The sequence below is a fragment of the Carcharodon carcharias genome, chromosome 13 (assembly GCF_017639515.1).
Source record: "Carcharodon carcharias isolate sCarCar2 chromosome 13, sCarCar2.pri, whole genome shotgun sequence".
NCBI classification, from domain to species: domain Eukaryota; kingdom Metazoa; phylum Chordata; class Chondrichthyes; order Lamniformes; family Lamnidae; genus Carcharodon; species Carcharodon carcharias.
In genome coordinates this window covers 11,494,511-11,515,856 of record NC_054479.1, presented here as the reverse complement: position 1 = coordinate 11,515,856, position 21,346 = coordinate 11,494,511, and the positions used below count along the sequence as shown (strand labels likewise).

Genomic DNA, 21,346 nt, shown 5'->3' with positions numbered 1-21,346 from the left:
AGAGAACAGGACTTGGGCCTGGAAGGGTGGGATTGGGGGTGGGGTGGGTGGTCAGCTGGTTGCAGGGGGGGTGGTGGAGGAGTCTGGTTGGGGGTTCGGGGGTGGGGGTGGATGAGGGAGTTGGGGCCGGAGGTAGGCAGGAGCGGGGAGTCCCGGGGGAGGGAGGGGTGTGAGGTGGGGTGGATTTAAACTGCATTTGCAGATGGTTCCCAGTGCAGGGCAATTGCTCATTGGGAGTTTGAACTTCCTACCCTGCAATCCCTACCCTGGGAACTTCCGGGTGGGAGTGGGGATCTCCAGCGCTTCTTTGGGGTATCCCCACCCCCAAATCACTGCTCCGGAGCTTGGAAGTTACAGTCCAATGTGAAAGAAAGGGTGCAAATGTAAACTGGGTGTAGGAGCTGAGGGACCTGGGGGTATATGGGCATAAATCATTGAAGGTGGAATGACAGGTTGAGGGTGCGGTTAATAAAGTGTACAGTATCCTGGTAATAGGGGCATTGAGCACTAGAGCAGGGAGGTTATGTTAAACTTGTCTAAAACACTGACTCGGCCTCAGCTGGAGTGTTGCTTCCAGTTCTGGGTACCGCACTTTAAGACACGAAGGCAATAGAGAGGCTGCAAGGGAAAAAGATGCTGCAGATGGTTCCCGGGATGGGGAATCAGTTACGTAGACTGGAGAAGCCGGAGCTGTCTTCCTCGGAGAAGAGAAGGTCGAGGGGGGATTTGATAGAGGTGTTCGAAATCACGAGGGGGCTGGACAGAGCCAGATAGGGAGAAGCTGTTCCCACTGGGGTGAGGTGGGGGTGGGGGGGTGGGTGTCTTGAGCACCAGGGGGACACAGGTTTAAGGGGACGGGCCATGAGAAGCAGCCTAGACATCGCTTTATTCAGTTTCAAAAACCCCGAACCAGTCACCTCAGGCTGCCCAATGGTTTGCGGCCTGCTTCGTTTTACCGTCGATTTATAGCCAGTCCCGGCACATCCACATCCTCCTGCCAGATACATGTCTGCGGCTCATTAAAAGGCGGACTGGGTCGTCTTTTTAACGTTCCGGGTCGGTCTGAACCTGATATATCAAAAGATGCTGACTTCCCCCTCCCAAATCATCCCCCAGCCCCGGCTTTCACCGCCAGCCTGTGTCTCCGGTCTCCCGAGCAGGGGATTTGGTGCTTGTCTAACACACTGGGGCCCTCTCCAGCCACCGCCCCATATATCTTGTAGGACTATCCCAGCTTTGCTTGTGGGGACATGAACCCTCAACTACAACATCTGGGACACAGCTGACCGAAAACATCTGGAACCGACATTATAAAAAAAGACAATTCTAATTGGGGGGGGGGGGGGGGGGGGGGGGGGGGGGGGGGGGGGGGGGGGGGGGGTATCTTGTATAAAATCAGCTATCCAAAATAACACCAAGTCCTGCTCACCCACCCCCGGGCTGGCTTACCTAACAGTATAACAGCATCCAAAATACACCAACCCCCCCCCCCCCCCCCCCCCCCCCCCCCCCCCCCCCCCCCCCCCCCCCCCCCCCCCCCCCCGATTAAGCAACCCCTCGATTTTAAAATTCTCACTCTTGTTTTCAAATCCCTCAGTTGCCTCATCCTCCCCCCCTCCCTACCTCTGTAATCTCCTCCAGCCCCACAACCCTCAGAGATCCCAGCACTCCTCCAATCACTGTTGGCAGCCGTGCCTTCAGCTGCCTGGGCCCCAAGCTCTGAAATTCCCTCCCTAAACCTCTCCACCTCCGTAACTCTCTCTCTCTCTCTCTCTCTCTCTCTCTCTCGCTCTTTAATATGCATCTTAAAACCAAATCTTTGACCAAGCTTTTATCCTAATATCTCCTTATGCGATTCAGTGTCAAATTTTACTTGATAAAACTCCAGTGAAGTGCCTTGGGATGTTTTACTATGTTAAAGGTGCTATGTAAATGCAAGCGGCTGTTGTTATTGTTAAGTTCCCTCCTGTCAATCAGCAGCAGGGGAAGGAGATGGAGAATTGCGGAACTCAAATGGAGTAAGACATAGTTGCTGGGACATGAATATTGAAAGGGTTTGTGTGTTTGTGATGAGGGTGGAACTGGGCTCTGCTATGACACCTCCCACAGTCCACCAGCCCATTTCCACGTGCTGCTAAAGCTCACCCAAGCCGAATGCCTGTTGGCTCAGGATTGAGGAGAGGGTGGGACTCATGATCGGGGAGAAGGTTGCTGCCGACAGGGTCTTCGGAAGAGACAGGGAGGGGTAATGAACAGGAGAGAGGATTAACAAGATGCAGATCTTCAGCATGGTGCGAGAGGGGGGTGACATACACCAGTGAGTCACTCACAAACCACACTCTAGCCAGGTTGGTTAACTCAGCACTGACCAGGAATCAAACATATCCACCCGTAACATTCACCTCCAGGCTGTCTCCACCACACTCGCCCGACCAGGGGGGAGGTGCATGTGAGGCCATTTAACAGCATCTCCTGTCGATAGATTCACTGTTGTGATTGCATGGCAGCCAATGTGTGCACAGCAAGATCCCACACACAGCAATGGGGTAACGACCAGGTAATCCGTTTCCTTTTCTCAAGACAGGCGCTGGCTGAGGGACCAATTTTAACCAGGACAATGCCCCTGCTCTTCTTTGGGATAGGACCATGGGATCTTTCACATCCACCTGAGGGAGCAGGTGGGGCCTCAGTTTATTAACACCTTATCCCCCGCCCCCCTCCAACAAAGGACAGACAGCACCTCCAACTGTGTAGCACTCCCTCAGTACCACATTGGAGTGTCAGCCTTGATTTTTGTGGGACTTGAACCCAAATCTTCAGGCACAGAGGTAAGCATGCGGCACCACAGCTGTCACCATATAAAAACTTAAGTAATTTTACTTACGCCAAGGGGCCTTCATACTTCATTATTTTGAAAGCACAGTCCCAGGTGCTGCTGTATTTGTGAGCTTCCAAACCCTAGACAAATTGAGACAAGGTTTACAATACAGGACAGACCATCCCATCCCATCCCCATCCCCATCCCCATCCCATCCCATCCCATCTCAGCCCATCCCACCCCATCTCATCTCATCTCATCCCATCCCATCTCATCTCAGCCCATCCCACCCCATCCCACCCCATCTCATCTCATCCCATCCCACCCCATCTCATCCCATCCCACCTCATCTCATCTCATCCCATCCCATCTCATCCCACCCCATCTCATCTCATCCCATCTCACCCCATCTCATCTCATCCCATCCCACCTCATCTCATCTCATCCCATCCCACCTCACCTCATCTCATCTCATCCCATCCCATCTCATCCCACCCCATCTCATCTCATCCCATCTCACCCCATCTCATCTCATCCCATCCCATCCCACCCCATCTCATCCCACCCCATCTGATCTCATCCCACCCCATCTCAGCCCATCCCATCTCAGCCCATCCCATTTCATCTCATCCCATCCCATCCCACTCTCACTCACGAACTGAGGGCTTGGCACAATGAATATTCATAGACTGACTGTGTGTCGAGGGGTTTCCAGTCTGCTGGAGTTCCCAGTCTGAAGGAAGTGCGGCCTCCCACAACCCCAAAGTCCACCCAGCTTCTCTACGTCTGATGTCTGCCCCTCTCGCCACCCAAGCCCTTTGCTGGTTATTCAATGGGTTGTGGTGTCAGAGCAGAGTGAGGATCTTTCATAGCAGAACATTCCTCCCCTCTCCCTCCCTCCCACACACATTATCTTCAGCAATCGATCCCAGGGCCCATTCAGGAGTGGGTAGACCTTGCTTCAAGCAGGACAGCTCATGCCAGAGAGCGAGCCAATGATGTGTGGGTGATTCGCTGTGACAACGCCAGTGAACTAACCTACTGAACCTTCCAATCATACAGCACAGAAGGAGGCTATTTGGCCCATCTTTGAAAGCGCCTTCCAAAAAGTCCCACTCCCCCCCACCCACCGTGCTCTTCCCCATCGTCAAACTCTCCTTTCAAAACATTTATCCAATTCCCCTTCTGAATCTGCTTCCACCGCCCTTTCACATCCCACACCCCACACCCAACCCCCACACTCCCCAATCCAGCCATTTGCTGTTTCTGGGTTAATCCGAATGAAATGACTGAGTTATCAGGAGGAATTTCAGTCAGTGCCGGGCAGTCTCGAACCCTCGTACCTGCATCCTGGTTTTCACAACATCGAGGGGGGTGTTCCCGAACACACTGGCAGCTCCAGCTAGTGCTCCAAACAAGCCCGTAACCAGAGGGTTTATCTCCTTGGCTGCGTTGTCCCCTGATTGAGAAAACAAACAATTATCCAGCAAATATACTGAAGTCATAATTTCGGGCGATCGCATAATCGTCCAGCACAGGAGGCCATTCAGCCCATCATGCCCGTGCCAGCCCTTTGAAGGAACCATCCAATTAGTCCCGCTCGCCATTGTCCTGCACACTTTTCCTCTTCGGTATCGATCCAATTCTCTTTTTAATGTTCCTATTGAATCTGTTTCCACCATCCTTTCCGGCCGTGTGCTCCAGATCACAACAACCCTCTGCGTGAAATTAATTCTCCTCCTTTCTCCCTCCAGTTCTTTTGCCAATTATTTTCAATCTATGGCCACTGGTTTCTTATTCACATGCCAAAGGAAACCGTTCATCTCTATTTACTCTTATCAAAACCCTTCACCTCAATCAAATCGCTCCTTAACCTTCTTTGCTCTAAGGGGTACAGCCCCCGCTCCTCCAAGCTCATCCCTGGAATCATCCTGGTAAAAAAAAAACCTCTCCAGGGTCTTTGCATCGTCCCTGAAATATGGTGCCTGGAATTGGACCCAACCCTCCAAGCAGGGGAATAGAGAGGAACCTTGGGATGCATGTCCACAGGCCTCTGAAGGTAGCAGGACAAGATGGATAAAGTGATTAAGAAGGCTTAAGGGAGACGTTATTAGCTGAGCTGTAGAATATAAGAGCAGACAGGTTATGCCAGAACTATATAAAACACTAGTTAGGTCACAGCTACAGTACTGCGTACTGTTCTGGTCACTACATTACAGGAAGGATATAATTACACTAGAGAGGTTATGGATGAGATTTACACAGGATGTAACTGGGACGAGAGAATTTCAGTGACGAGGGAGGATTGGGGAAGCTGGGGGTGTTTTCTTCCAAGCGGTGGAGGCTGAGGAGAGATTTCATTGAAGCGAATAAACCTGATTGGCCTCAATAGAGTGGAGAGGAAGGACCCCTTCCCCAGAGTCGGTCTGCATGGGGCATCGATGGGAAGTAAATCGGTGGGAGGACTGGAGGGGAGCTGAGGGATTCTTTTCACCTAGACGGTGGTTTGAGTCTGGAACTCACTGCCTGACGAGGCTGGTAGAGGCAGAAACCCAGGACACATTTAAAAAACACTTGGATACACACTCGGGGTCAGAAGATTACGGACCAAGAGCCTGAAAGTGGGATTAGGCTGGATTAGTCTGTTTCGGCCGGCACAGACAAGAACAGGCGGGAATGGCCTCCTTCTGTGCCGCAAATCTTCCTATGTTTTTGAGGCTCGGCAGTGATCTGTAAGGGTTTAGCATGAGCTCCTGGCTTCAATGCCCCTCTTTGCAAAGCCAAGTGTTCCACAACCTTTCTTAACGGTCTGACCGAGTCAGTGAAGTGACATTTTCTCCCAGCTAGGCTGGGGAGGGGCTGGCAGGATTGATGGAACAATGTCTCCCCCTGATGGTAGACACTGGACGCTGCCATTGCCACGGCCATAAACCTCTCGCTAGATTCTGGCCCAAAAGCCGGTTGTGTTCCCGGCTAATGCCTCTCGCAGTGGGGTCACAGGATGTAGTTACTGAGTTTCAGTCATTTCTCTTGGCCAACACACCACACAGAGTGACGGGAAGGAATCACTGTATCAAGTCTACAGCACAGAAACAGGCCCAACTGCTCTGTGCTGTTCAAACTGCACATGAGCCTCCTCCAACCCTTCTTTATCTCACCCCCTCGATATAACCTTCTATTCCTTTCTCTCTCATGTGCTTATATAGATTCCCCTTAAACGCATAGATACTATTCAACCACCCCTGGGATAGTGAGCTCCACATTCCAACCACTCTCTGGATAAGTAAGTTTCTCCTGAATTTCCTATTCATAAATAAGTTTCTCCTGAACTCCCCATTTATTGGCCGTGTGAACTAACCCAGGACACTTAGGTCTTCAGTTAAATCAACAGGTAGGTAGATAATTCGCCATAGTCCATTTGGGACTGTAGGTATCTCCCTCTATTAGGGAGACATTGGCTGTATAGCTTGAGGGGCACCCCATTCCACATCAAGCATGGGGCAGGTGGAGGAGGCAGGTACCTCGGCTGGAGCAGGAATTGAACCCATGCTGTTGCGTTATTCTGAACCACGCCACAAGCCGCTAAGCCAATTGAGCTAACTGGCCCCCTGTTAAATCAACAGGTAGTATAAATATTAATAATGTAACTCTCTGCCTTCACTCTATTCACACTCCCCACGCTACAAGACGCATGCCAGTCCACCTTACCTTTGTACCAGTTCTTCAGTGAGGTCATGACAAAGAATCGGATGGCCTGGTTCGATCCCTGCTTCAGAATAGTTGCTGTCAGCCCCTGATATGTACCTTTCAATCCTGCAGCAGTGAAGAGACAGAGGGGCAGAAAGACAGGGATTAACCCACACCGGGGATGGTGGCACACCCTTCTCTCCCCCTGCAGAGGGAAGTCGAGAGTCCAGCTCATGTGACCTGGCATTCACCCTCCACTCAGGCCTCCTTCCGCCACCCCCCCCACGTGGCATCCTGGCATAATGCACTCGTGCCCCCCCCCCCAACCCCCACCAGTGCAAACCCACAGATTGGCCCCTTCGTAAGAAATAGGAGCAAGAGGAGGCCATTCAGCCCATCAAGCCTGCTCCACCATTCAATAAGATCATAGCTGATCTGAAATGGCTTTAACTGCAATTCCCTGCCTGTCACTCTGTAACCCTCGACTCCTTTATTCATCAAAAATCTGCCTAACTCAAACCTTAAATATATTCAATGGTCCAGTCTCCACTGCTCTCTGGGGAAGAGAATTTCAAACATTAATGACCCTCTGAGAGAACAAATCCCTCCTCACCTCTGTCTTAAATGGGAGTCCCCTTATCTTGAAACTGTGTCCCCCAGTTCTAGATTCCCCCACAAGGGAATCCACCCTGTCAAGCTCCCTCAGAATCTTCCTTGTTTCAATAAGGTCGCCTCTCATCCTTCTAAACTCCAATGGGCCACACACACTTCATGTGCTTTGTTACTGGGTTCAACCAAGCTTGACAGCAGGAGATAGGTGAGAGAGAGAGAGGGGAGGAGAGAGAGAGGGGGAGAGAGAGGGGGAGAGAGAGGGGGAGAGAGAGGGAGAGAGTGGGAGAGAGAGTGGGAGAGAGAGTGGGAGAGAGAGTGGGAGAGAGAGTGGGAGAGAGAGTGGGAGAGAGTGGGAGAGAGTGGGAGAGAGTGGGAGAGAGTGGGAGAGAGAGTGGGAGAGAGAGTGGGAGAGAGAGTGGGAGAGAGAGTGGGAGAGAGAGTGGGAGAGAGAGTGGGAGAGAGAGTGGGAGAGAGAGTGGGAGAGAGAGTGGGAGAGAGAGTGGGAGAGAGAGTGGGAGAGAGAGAGTGGGAGAGAGAGTGTGGGAGAGAGGTGGGGGGGAGAGAGGTGGGGGGGAGAGAGGGGGGAGAGAGAGGGGGGAGAGAGAGGGGGGAGAGAGAGACGGGGGGGAGAGAGAGGGGGGAGAGAGAGAGGGGGGGAGAGAGAGAGGGGGGGAGAGAGGGGGGGGAGAGAGAGGGGGGACAGAGAGAGGGGGGACAGAGAGAGGGGGGACAGAGAGAGGGGAGAGAGAGAGGGGGGGAGAGAGGGGGGGGGAGAGAGAGGGGGGAGAGAGAGGGGGGGAGAGAGAGGGGGGGAGAGAGAGGGGGGGAGAGAGAGGGGGGGAGAGAGAGGGGGGAGAGAGGGAAAGTGAGAGAGGGAGAGAGAGATAGAGTCAAGAGAAAGAGAGCGGAGAGAGAGGGGGGAAGAGGGGGGGGGGAGAGGGGGGGAGAGAGAGAGGGGGGAGAGAGGGAAAGTGAGAGAGGGAGAGAGAGATAGAGTCAAGAGAAAGAGAGCGGAGAGAGAGGGGGGAAGGGGGGGGGGGGAGAGGGGGGGAGAGAGGGGGGGAGAGAGAGAGGGGGGGAGAGAGAGGGGGGAGAGAGAGAGGGGGAGAGAGAGAGGCGGGGAGAGAGAGAGGGGGGAGAGAGAGGGGGGAGAGAGAGGGGGGAGAGAGAGAGGGGGGAGAGAGAGAGGGGGGAGAGAGGGAGAGTGAGAGAGGGAGAGAGAGATAGAGTCGAGAGAAAGAGAGCGGAGAGAGAGGGAGAGAGAGGGAGAGAGAGGGGGGAGAGAGAGGGGGAGAGAGAGTGGGAGGAGAGGGGAGAGAGAGGGGGGAGGAGAGGGGAGAGAGAGGGGGGAGGAGAGGGGAGAGAGAGGGGGGAGGAGAGGGGAGAGAGAGGGGGGAGGAGAGGGGAGAGAGAGGGGTGGAGGAGAGGGGGAGAGAGAGGGGGAGGAGAGGGGAGAGGGAGAGGGGAGAGAGAGGGGGGAGGAGAGGGGAGAGAGAGGGGAGAGAGAGGGGAGAGAGAGGGGGAGGAGAGGGGGAGGAGAGGGGAGAGAGAGGGGGGAGGAGGGGGAGAGAGAGGGGGAGAGAGAGGGGGAGAGAGAGAGGGGGAGAGAGAGGGGAGAGAGAGGGGAGAGAGAGGGGGAGAGAGAGGGGAGAGAGAGAGGGGGGAGAGAGAGGGGGAGAGAGAGAGGGGGGGAGAGAGAGGGGGAGAGAGAGGGGAGAGAGAGGAGAGGGGAGAGAGAGGGGGGAGAGAGAGGGGGAGAGAGAGGGGGAGAGAGGGGGGGTGAGGGGGGGAGAGAGGGGGGAGAGAGAGGGGGAGAGAGAGGGGGAGAGAGGGGGGGTGGAGGGGGGGGAGAGAGGGGGGGAGAGAGAGAGGGGGAGAGAGAGGGGGAGAGAGGGGGGGTGGAGGGGGGAGAGAGAGGGGGGAGAGAGGGGGAGAGAGAGGGGGAGAGAGGGGGGGCGAGAGGGGGGGAGAGAGGGGGGAGAGAGGGGGGAGAGAGGGAGAGAGAGGGAGAGAGAGGGGGAGAGAGGGGGAGAGAGGGGGAGAGAGGGGGAGAGGGGGAGAGGGGGGAGAGAGGGGGAGAGAGGGGGGTGAGAGGGGGGTGAGAGAGGGAGGGGGGAGAGAGGGAGGGGAGAGGGGGGGAGAGAGGGGGGAGAGAGAGGAGGGAGAGGGGGGCGAGAGGGGGGGAGAGAGGGGCAGAGAGGGGGGAGAGAGGGGGGAGAGAGGGGGCTGGAGGGGGGGAGAGAGGGGGAGAGAGGGGGAGAGAGGGGGAGAGGGGGAGAGAGGGGGAGAGAGGGGGAGAGAGGGGGAGAGAGGGGGAGAGAGGGGAGAGAGGGTGCGAGGGGGAGAGTGCGTGAGAGGGGGAGAGTGCACGAGGGGGAGAGAGGGGGAGAGAGTGGGGAGAGAGGGGGAGAGGGGGAGAGAGGGGGGAGAGAGGGGGGGAGAGAGGGGGGGAGAGAGGGGGGGAGAGAGGGGGGCTGGAGGGGGGGGAGAGAGGGGGAGAGTGGGGAGAGAGGGGGAGAGGGGGAGAGAGGGGGGAGAGAGGGGGGGAGAGAGGGGGGGAGAGAGGGGGGGAGAGAGGGGGGGAGAGAGGGGGGGAGAGAGGGGGGGAGAGAGAGAGAGCGGGGGAGAGAGAGAGAAAACCTGCTATGCCCTCACCTATCTCCTCAGGCCCAAACACAACATGGCAAAGACCTGGCAACACTGGTGGTGAGGGAGACTCCAGAATGGAGCTGGGGGATAATATTTTCTCTCTGGCTGACTGCTCACTCTTGAAAACTCCACCTTGTTAAAGACCCCAGAGATTGGAAACCATTTCAAAACCCGGGTGGCATTAACAGCATAAGAGTTAAACCCCCACCCCCCAACCACCTCTTCAAGTTAAAGCTTTCCGGAACTTTTTGCAGACGGGGTTCGATAAAGGAACGATGTTTCCATGTTGCAGCCAAGGTCAGGCTGCACCAGAATTAAATTCTATTCTGTGACTGAGGGAAGTTAACAGGTTAAATCCAGCAGAGTGTGGCCCTGGAGTGAAATTTTGCTCATTGGCACCTTGGAAGTTGAGCAGACGCTGTCATTATTCTGGACACCACCAGAGGGAGCAGCTTGTCCTTTGCTGAAACTCCCAATGATACTGGGCTGGGTTTTACATTCCCCACCCACAGCTTTCTGAGGTGGGGGGAGAACGGGACATGTAAAATCCAGCGGGTGGCCTGCCCACCCCCAACTGTCTGAAATTTTACAGGGTCTGGGGAGGCCTAGGGTAATAGGGTTATAGGGTAACAGAATAATCTGCTTGCCCCTGGCCCCACTGACATCCAATTAATGGCTACTAAAGAGACTGGTCCTGCTTCCACTGGTATTGTACTCAGGGGGGTAGGGGTTGGGTCGGTGGGTGGGGGGGAGACAGGGGTCGTGGGGGGGAGACAGGGGTCGTGGGGGGGAGACAGGGGTCGTGGGGGGGAGACAGGGGTCGTGGGGGGGAGACAGGGGTCGTGGGGGGAGACAGGGGTCGTGGGGGGAGACAGGGGTCGTGGGGGGGAGACAGGGGTCGTGGGGGGGAGACAGGGGTCGTGGGGGGGAGACAGGGGTCGTGGGGGGGAGACAGGGGTCGTGGGGGGAGACAGGGGTCGTGGGGGGGAGACAGGGCCTGTGGAGGTGGGTAGTGGTCGGGTCGGGTTGTGGGGGTAGGGGTCGGATTGGGGGGGTAGGGGTTGGGTCGGGGGGGTAGGGGTCGGGTCGAGTCGGGGGGTAGGGGTCGGGTCAGCGGGCTAGGGGTCAGGGTCAGGACAGGGGGCTAGGGGTCAGGGTCAGGACAGGGGGCCAGGGGTCGGGTCAGGGGGGTTGGGGTCGGGGGCTAGGGGTCGGGGGGTAGGGGTAGGGGTCAGGTCGGTGGGGGGGGGTCGGGTCGTGTTGGGGGTTGGGTCAGAGGGTAGAGCTCAGGGGCGTAGGGGTCAGGGGATAGGGGTCAGGGGGGGAAGGGGTCAGGGGGGTGGGGTCAGGGGGGGTGTAGGGGCCAGGGGGGTAGGGGTCAGGGGGGTAGGGGTCAGGGGGGGTGTAGGGGTCAGGGGGGTCGGGGTCCGGGGGGTCGGGTCGAGGGGTTTGCCCATGCCATGGGGGAAGCTCGGCAGCTGTAGCTGTGCAGGCTGGTGTCGGGCAAAGGGAGGACGGAACCTATTTTGCGAGGTCCCTGGTCCCATCGGAGACCCCTCCCTCCTCCCAGTCCCTTGACCTTTGCACCCCCCTCCCCCTCGCTGAGGCCGCTGACCCCAGGCACTTCACTGCGGGTGGAACTGCCTGTAGTTCCAGCAGTGGCCACCGCGCCCAACTGGTGCTGTTGAGACTAAGGTGTGTCAGCCAATCTGATTGGCCGGCAGCTCTTTAAGGCGGGACTTCCTCCTGAGAAAGGGGCTGAAATCTCAAAAAATGCAGCTCCCAGTGTTAACCTGTCAGGAACGTGGACAGGCCCCCACCATCTCCCCCTCCATCTCCCCCTCCCCCATCCCCATCCCTCTCTCTCTCCCCCACCCCCACCCAGACTGGTGGGGGGACTGCAGCTCCCCATAAAATCCCACCCCACGTACACACTCAGTGAACACATCCCTGGATAAGAATTCCTGCATTTAGGAAAAACATCAAATGTGGGCTGCAACTTGCCTCACTTTCTGGATACGTTTCCACACCAAGTGCTCCAACTTTACAAAGTCTGTCAAATGAAAACTTAGAATCCTAGAATTGTAGGACGATTACAGCACAGAGGCAAGGCCATTCAGACATCCAGTCCGTACTAGCTCTCAGTAAGAGCAGCCCAGCCAATCCCCTCCTGTACCCTTTCCCCATCACCCTGATGTTTAGCCAAGCTTCTTTAAAAACCATGATTGACTCTGCCTCCATCGCACTCTCAAGCAGTGACTTCCAGATCCGAAACACTCGCTGCATAAAAAAGGTTTTCCCTCATCTTGCCTCATGTCCTCTGATTCTCAACCTTTCTGCCAATGGGGACAGTCTCTCTCTATCTACTCTGTCCAGAGCTCTTATGATAGAAAAATGTTTCTTTCATTTATCTACTTATTCTTCAGCCTTGGCAGCTTTGTTTTGTTGGCAAGACTAACAGCTGGTTCTATAACTGGACTAGTAACCCAGAGACCTGGACCAGTGACCCAGAGACCTGGACTAGTGACCCAAGACCAGGACTAGTGACCCAGAGACCTGGACTAGTGACCCAAGACCAGGACTAGTGACCCAAGACCAGGACTAGTGACCCAGGGACCTGGACTAGTGACCCAGGGACCAGGACTAGTGACCCATGGACCTGGACTAGTGACCCAGAGACCTGAGCTTGTGACCCAGAGACCAGGACTAGTGACCCAGAGACCTGGACCAGTGACCCAGGGACCTGGACTAGTGACCCAGAGACCTGGACCAGTGACCCAGGGACCTGGACTAGTGACCCAGAGACCTGGACCAGTGACCCAGGGACCTGGACTAGTGACCCAGGGACCTGGACTAGTGACCCAGGGACCAGGACTAGTGACCCAGAGACCTGGACCAGTGACCCAGGGACCTTGGCTAGTGACCCAGAGACCTGGACCAGTGACCCAGAGACCTGGATCAGTGACCCAGAGACCTGGATCAGTGACCCAGGGATTTTGACTAGTGACCCAGGGACCTTGGCTAGTAACCCAAGACCAGGACTTGTGACCCAGACAGCTGGACCAGTAACCCAGGAAACTGGACCAGTGACCCAGAGACCTGGACTAGTGACCCAGGGACCTGGATCAGTGACCCAGGGACCTGGACTAGTGACCCAGGGACCTGGATCAGTGACCCAGAGACCAGGACTAGTGACCCAGAGACCTTGACTAGTGACCCAGGGACCTGGACTAGTGACCCAGAGACCTTGACTAGTGACCCAGAGACCTGGATCAGTGACCCAGGGACCTGGACCAGTGACCCTGGGACCTGGACTAGTGACCCTGGGACCTGGACTAGTGACCCTGGGACCTGGACTAGTGACCCAGGGACCTGGACTAGTGACCCAGAGACCTGGACTAGTGACCCTGGGACCTGGACTAGTGACCCAGGGACCTGGACCAGTGACCCAGGGACCTGGACCAGTGACCCTGGGACCTGGACTATTGACCCTGGGACCTGGACCAGTGACCCAGGGACCTGGACCAGTGACCCAGGGACCTTGACTAGTGACCCAGGGACCTGGACTAGTGACCCTGGGACCTGGACTAGTGACCCAGGGACCTGGACTAGTGACCCAGAGACCTGGACTAGTGACCCTGGGACCTGGACCAGTGACCCAGGGACCTGGACCAGTGACCCTGGGACCTGGACCAGTGACCCTGGGACCTGGACCAGTGACCCAGGGACCTGGACTAGTGACCCAGGGACCTGGGCTTGTGACCCAGAGACCTTGGCTAGTGACCCGAGATCTGGGTTTGAATCCCAAAGTAGGTGAGGAATGTAAATTTAATTAGTTCAATAAATCCAGAATGAAGTGCTGGTGTCAGTGACCATGAAGCGACTGATTTATTGTTAAAAACCCATCTGGTTCACTAATGCCCCTTAGGGAAGGAAATCTGCCATCCTTACCTAGTCTAGCCTACATGTGACTCCAGACCCACAGCAATGTGGTTAACTCTTAACTGCCCTCTGAAATAGCCTAGGAAGCCCCTCGGCTGTAATCGAGGGAGCAGATCACTGCCACTTTCTCAAAGGCAATAAGGGATGGACAATAAACACTGGAATGAAAGCAAAATACTGCGGTGCTGGAGATCTGAACAGGAGCTCTGAAGGTGAGTCATTAGGGACTCGAAGGGTTAACCCTTTCTCTCCCCACAGATGCCGCCGGACCTGCTGGGTTTTCCCAGGGTTTTTGTTTTTATGACAATAAATGCTGGCCTTGCCAGGAATGAATAAACAAACTCATCTTATAAAGGAGGGGGAGGGGGAGGGGAGGGGCTGAGGGAGGGACTGAGGGTGGGGGAGGGGCTGAGGGAGGGGGTGGGGGAGGGGCTGAGGGAGGGGGTGGGGGAGGGGCTGAGGGAGGGGGAGGGGGAGGGGAGGGGCTGAGGGAGGGACTGAGGGTGGGGGAGGGGCTGAGGGAGGGGGTGGGGGAGGGGCTGACGTTTCTGGGATGCAGAGTGGAGCACCCACCTTGCTCACGCACTATCTCTCGGACGCCGTGGAAGAATCCTCGGTATTTTGGCTGCGGAGAACACTGGTCATGGATAAACTTCACCTGGAATCAAAAGGAAGGACATTTGCTGTAAAGAGCCCACTTCAGATTCGATAATCGCTTCACCCAATCAACAGACGCTGAAAATAAAAGTGCAACACAACTGAGACGGGTTCTGTCGAGAATGAAAGGAATCGTTTTAGCCATTTTGACAACCCTCACCTAGTACGGGTGATGGGTCTCTGTTTGTGCTGTATTAATGTACATCTTCCATTCAGGTGCTTTGTCCCACTTATTAACCTGATTAGATGCAACTTGCCCTCCTAGTTGGATATTTGCTGCAAATCTGACCAACTTGCATTGAGTTTCTGAATCTGTACAGAAACAGTTTGGTACTGTTCAGCCCAACCGGGCCATGTTTATACTCCACGAGCCTCCCACCCCACTTCACCCAACCCCATCAGCACGTTCTTCCATTGTTTCTCCCTCATGTACTTAGTGTCCCCTTCAACACATCTCTGTTATTCACCTCAGCCACCCACACTCTCTGGGTAAAGAAATCTCCCCGGCACTCACTCCCCACTGGAAACCTCCCCGGCACTCACTCCCCACTGGAAACCTCCCCGGCACTCACTCCCCACTGGAAACCTCCCCGGCACTCACTCCCCACTGGAAACCTCCCCGGCACTCACTCCCCACTGGAAACCTCCCCGGCACTCACTCCCCACTGGAAATCTCCCCGGCACTCACTCCCCACTGGAAATCTCCCCGGCACTCACTCCCCACTGGAAATCTCCCCGGCACTCACTCCCCACTGGAAATCTCCCCGGCACTCACTCCCCACTGGAAATCTCCCCGGCACTCACTCCCCACTGGAAACCTCCCCGGCACTCACTCCCCACTGGAAATCTCCCCGGCACTCACTCCCCACTGGAAACCTCCCCGGCACTCACTCCCCACTGGAAACCTCCCCGGCACTCACTCCCCACTGGAAACCTCCCCGGCACTCACTCCCCACTGGAAACCTCCCCGGCACTCACTCCCCACTGGGTTTATTCCTGACGATTGTATATTGACGGCCCCTTAGTCTGAATGACTAATGTGGGTAGAAACAGAGTGGTGGCAACATCGAGTTCCAGGGCAGCACACCACACCCCCAGCCCCGCCCACTCCCCCAGCCCCACCCATATTCCCCCAGCCCCGCCCATAATCCAGCCCCACCCACATGCCCCCAGCCCCACCCACACACACCCCCAGCCCCGCCCATGCCCCCAGCACCACCCACACACACACCCCCCTACCCTGCCCCGCCCACACACACACACACACACCCTGCCCCGCCCACACACACACACACCTGCCCCCCCGCCCACACACACACACACACACACCCTGCCCCGCCCACACACACACACACACACACACACACACACACACCCTGCCCCGCCCACACACACACACACACACCCTGCCCCGCCCACACACACACACACACACACACACACTGCCCTGCCCACACACACACCCCCTACCCTGCCCCGCCCACACACACACACACACACACACACCCTGCCCCGCCCACACACACACCCCCTACCCTGCCCCGCCCACACACACCACACACCACAACACCCCTGCCCCGCCCACACACACACCCCCCTACCCTGCCCCGCCCACATACACACACACACACACCCTGCCCCGCCCACACACACACACACACACACACACACTGCCCCGCCCACACACACACCCCCTACCCTGCCCCGCCCACACACACACACACACACACACCCTGCCCCGCCCACACACACACACACACACCCTGCCCCGCCCACACACACACACACACACACACACACACACACTGCCCTGCCCACACACACACACCCTGCCCCGCCCACACACACACCCCCTACCCTGCCCCGCCCACACACACACACACACACACACCCTGCCCCGCCCACACACACACACACACACCCTGCCCCGCCCACACACACACCCCCCACCCTGCCCCGCCCACATACACACACCCACCCTGCCCCGCCCACATACATACACCCTGCCCCGCCCACACACACACACACCCTGCCCCGCCCACACACACACACACCCACCTTACCCCACCCACATACACACACCCACCTTGCCCCGCCCACATACACACACCCACCCTGCCCCGCCCACACACACACACCCTGCCCCGCCCACACACACACCCACCCTGCCCCACCCACACACACACCCACCCTGCCCCGTCCACACACACCCACCCTGCCCCGTCCACACACACCCACCCTGCCCCGCCCACACACACACCCACCCTGCCCCGCCCACACACACACCCACCCTGCCCCGCCCACACACACACACACACACACCCTGCCCCGCCCACACACACACACCCTGCCCCGCCCACACACACACACCCTGCCCCGCCCACACACACACCCGCCCACACACACACCCACCCTGCCCCGCCCACACACACACACACCCTGCCCCGCCCACACACACACACACCCTGCCCCGCCCACACACACACCCACCCTGCCCTCATACACCCACACCCTGCCTCGCCCACACACACACCCATCCTGCTCCGCCCACACACACATACACCCTGCCCTCATACACCCACACACTGCCCCGCCCACACACACACAAACACCCTGCCCCAACCACACACACACACACCCTGCCCCGCCCACACACACACAAACACCCTGCCCCAACCACACACACACACCCACCCTGCCCCAACCACACACACACACCCACCCTGCCCCAACCACACACACACACCCACCCTGCCCTGCCCACACACACACACACCCCCTGCCCTCATACACCCACACACCCTGCCCCGCCCACACACCCTGCCCCGCCCACACACACACCCTGCCCCGCCCACGCCACTAACCATGAGTTGCTTTCTCCGCCAGAACTTTACCTGATGATCTTTGCCGGTATCAAAGGTTCTGAAAGCAGGGAGGGGGCAGAGCCAGAGGCAAAATGGTTGAAGGGACAACCCATTGCTTATGTGATTGAGAGACAGCAGCCTGCCAACAGCTTAGAAACACTTGAAGTCCCAATTCCTTCAAATAAAGCAGGTAGAGGAGATCAACGTTTTTATTCCCTTTACGAGAGTAGGTTAAGGGGTGATCTAACTGAGATGTTCAAGGTGATTTATGGAGCTGGTAGGGTCGACAGAGAGAAACTACTTCCTCTGGTTGGAGATGTGCAGACCAAGGGTTGCAGAGCCTTTAACTGAGATCCAAGGGAGGCGACGGTGTAGTGGTATTGTCGCTGGACTAGTAACACAGGGAACCAGGGAACCGGGGTTCGAATCCCACCATGGCAGATGGTGGAATCTGAATTCCATACAAATCTGGGATTAAAGGTCTAACGATGACCATGAAGTCGATTGTTGTAAAAACCCATCCGGTCCCCCTTAGGGAAGGAAATCTGCCGTCCTTACCCGGTCTGGCCCGCGTGTGACTCCAGACCCACAGCAACCTGGCTGCCATTTTAAATGCCCCCTGAACTAGGGCAACGTAGCGGGGTGGGTAATCAATGCTGACCTGGCCTGAACAAATAATAAAAAAAAAGAGAGAGGCCAGAACTGGAGGAGCGCAGAGATCTCGTGGAAGTTGTACAGTCAGGAAAGTGCTTATTTGACAACAGCAGGCCTCATGGCTGAACCTAGTGTGACCTGCAGGCTTACACATTCCAATAAGCGGTCACTGGACGGTGAATGGCCGAGGGATGTGTCTCTCTCGCCCAGGCACCTCAAGGTCCATCACAGCCCCCGACTCGATGCTGTGGCCTTATCCCACCACCTACCCTCATCTCTGTGAACTGCACAGGTCTCCTGTCCACACGGTGACCCTTGACCTCCCCCCCCCCCGCCTTGCCGTTCGCTTGTAACCAGGGCAACGAGGCCTGGGCGATAAAAAGCTGGGCCACAGCAGCAATGCCATACCCCCACCACCACCACCACCCCCATCACTAGGCCCATGTCTCTGGGACATGGATGATAGGGTACCTGAGGAAGTAGGGTGGGAATTGGAAAGGGAGGGTTGAAGAACAAGGACGCTGAAGATAAGTCTTGTGTTTTTTCTCCTCCCTTGGTAGAACCAGTTAATTCCTTTCCCAAGCCAGACGAACTAATTACCTTCACCGTCTCCATTGGACAGACGACTAACACAGCCTCGAAGACGCCCGCTCCCAGTCCGCACAAGAGACTTTGCTGGCTGCTCAGTTTGCCCTGGGCATCACGCATCTGGTTACTCAGGAACTCAAACGTTCCAAACCTGAGTGAGAGAACGGGCGCAGTTCAACAACAACACCTCGCATCCATATAGCCCCCTTAGTGCAGTACAACCTCCCTCGGCCCTTCACAGAGCGAGCGTACATCAAACAAGAGACCACCACCTAGGGAGATATTAGGGCTTGGTCAAACAGGTTGGTCTCAAAGGGTGGCTTAAGCGGGGTAAAGAGGCGGGGAGGATGAAGGAGGGCATTTCGGAGTTTAGAGACCAGTCAGCTGAAGGCACGGCCGCCATTGGTTGGAGTGATGGAAATCGGGAGATGTGCAAGACTCCAGAATTGGAGGAGCACAGATATCTCTGGAGGTTGGGGGGCTGGAGGAGGTTACAGAGGTCATAGGGGCCAGTTACACCAGTAGATTGGGCCTCTGAGGGAGCAGTCAAAATCACACGGGATGGTGGGGGGGGTGGGGAGCAACTGATTTTCAGGTTGCACGAGAGAAACAGAGAAAGGAATGAAGTCCGGGAATCAGCAGGTCTTCCTCTGACCCACTGGGTAGCTTGCTTGCCTCCACCTTAGAAGGCCCTGGCTCCAAGCTCCACTCCAGAGGCTGTCAGTTTGAAATAAGACTGGCAATCCAGTGCAGTCCTGAGGGAGTGCAGCACTGTCGGAGAGTCAGTCCTAAGGGAGTGCAGCACTGTCAGAGAGGCAGTACTGAAGGAGCGCAGCACTGTCGGAGAGTCAGTCCTAAGGGAGTGCAGCACTGTCAGAGAGGCAGTACTGAAGGAGCGCAGCACTGTCAGAGAGGCAGTACTGAGGGAGCGCAGCACTGTCAGAGAGGCAGTACTGAGGGAGCGCAGCACTGTCAGAGAGGCAGTACTGAGGGAGCGCAGCACTGTCAGAGAGGCAGTACTGAAGGAGCGCAGCACTGTCAGAGAGGCAGTACTGAGGGAGCGCAGCACTGTTGGAGGAGCAGTACTAAGGGAGCGCCGCACTTTCGGAGAGGCAGCACTGAGGAAGTGCTGCACTGTCAGAGAGGCAGTACTGAGTGAGCGCCGCACTGTCAGAGGGGCAGTACTGAGGGAGTGCTGCACTGTCAGAGGTTCGGTACTGAGGGAGCGCCGCACTGTCAGAGGGGCAGTACTGAGGAAGTGCTACACTGTCAGAGAGGCAGTACTGAGGGAGCGCCGCACTGTCAGAGAGGCAGTACTGAGGGTGCGTTGCACTGTCAGAGAGGCAGTACTGAGGAAGTGCTACACTGTCGGAGGGGCAGTACTGAGGGAGCGCCGCACTGTCAGATAGGCAGTACTGAGGGAGCGCCGCACTGTCAGATAGGCAGTACTGAGGGAGCGCCGCACTGTCAGATAGGCAGTACTGAGGGAGCACCGCACTGTCAGATAGGCAGTACTGAGGGAGCACCGCACTGTCGGAGGAGCAGCACTGAGGGAGGGCTGCACCAGAGGGGCAGTACTGAGGAAGTGCTACACTGTCGGCAGACTAGTACTGACGGATCGCCGCACTGTAGGAGAGTCAGTGCTAAAGGAGTGCTGCACTTTGAGGGGGTCAGTACTGAGGGAGTGCTGTAATGTCGGAGGGTCAGTACTGAAGAAAGGCCACACTGTCGGGAGGTCAGTGCTGAGGGAGTGCTGTTCTGTCGGAGATGTTCTCTTCTGGATCAGATGTTAAATTGGAGCCTGTCTGCTGTCTCAGCTGTAAAAGGTCATAGGGCCTTATTCAAAGAAGACCAGGGGAGCTATCCCCATTGCCCTGACCAACAAGCCTCACTAAAAGAACAGTTGATCTGGTCACTATCACATTGTTGTTTGTGGGAGCTTGCTGTGCGCAAATTGACTCACATCGCTTCAGAAAGTGTCATTCATTGGCTGTACAGTGCTTGAGGATAACCTGAGGTTGTGAAAGACACTTTATAAGTACAAGTCTTTCTCTTCTTTTTGAGTTAACAGCACAGTAAAGGTCAAATAGACCTGTTGAGAGAAAACTCATAATTTACATTTAACTAACACCTAAAACATCAAGATATAAAACCCAAGGCCTTTCACAATCAATAGAGGGTGACATTTATTAACAAGCTGCCTGCAATTTTGCATCCTTTTAAAAGAGAGAAACAGCTCCTGTGATAAGCACTTGGTATAACTTTCTCCTGCAATATCTATTCTGCCAGCAGGGGTCAGTCAAGGGTTACCATGTGTGTATGTAAATCCTGGTCAATGGCAGTAGGCAGGGTGCCAGACTGAACAGCGATGATTGGTACAAACACATCATGCATCAGCTAATCACCAATCAGGTGCAGTCTCCAGACCAGATAAGGCTATGACCCCTTGTCATGACCTGCGCTGAATGTGCACCAAATCAATTAAAGCTTTGAGAAGTTTGTGACAGAATTAATTCACAAGATAGTGATGTTGTTCATTGTGTATTTAATTCTAAATGTGATTAACTCTTTAACTGCTGCTGAAATGGGTCAGTAAACAACTGAATCACACCAGCAGTCTCTGTCCCCCACTGACTTTCACCCTCTCTCTCTTTCTATCTCTCCCTCACTTTGCTCACTTTGTTCCTCTCTCTCTCTCGGTCCCTGTCTGTCCTTTCTCTCTCTCTCTGCTCATTTGTATTTCACTTTCTCAGTCCCTTCTGCCCCTCTATTTTGCACTTTCTCTAACGGTCTTTTTATCCCTGTTCCTTTCTCTCCCTCTCTCTATCTGTCCCTTAGGTCCTGACTCTTTCACTTCCCAGTCTGTCATTCTCGC

At 56.1% G+C, this 21,346-nt stretch overlaps 1 protein-coding gene across 1 annotated transcript in view; it reads right to left on the bottom strand.

Annotated features, from left to right (window-relative positions):
- The window catches only part of LOC121286497 (tricarboxylate transport protein B, mitochondrial), a 96,113-nt gene that overhangs the window by 12,737 nt on the left and 62,030 nt on the right, over nucleotides 1-21,346 (bottom strand). The window contains exons 4-8 of the mRNA XM_041203637.1: nucleotides 18,484-18,622; nucleotides 14,282-14,366; nucleotides 6,527-6,631; nucleotides 4,162-4,277; nucleotides 2,885-2,958 (exon numbers count right to left, since the gene is read on the bottom strand). Of these exons, the coding sequence (XP_041059571.1) occupies nucleotides 2,885-2,958; nucleotides 4,162-4,277; nucleotides 6,527-6,631; nucleotides 14,282-14,366; nucleotides 18,484-18,622 (519 nt within the window). The remainder of the gene's footprint in view (nucleotides 1-2,884; nucleotides 2,959-4,161; nucleotides 4,278-6,526; nucleotides 6,632-14,281; nucleotides 14,367-18,483; nucleotides 18,623-21,346) is intronic.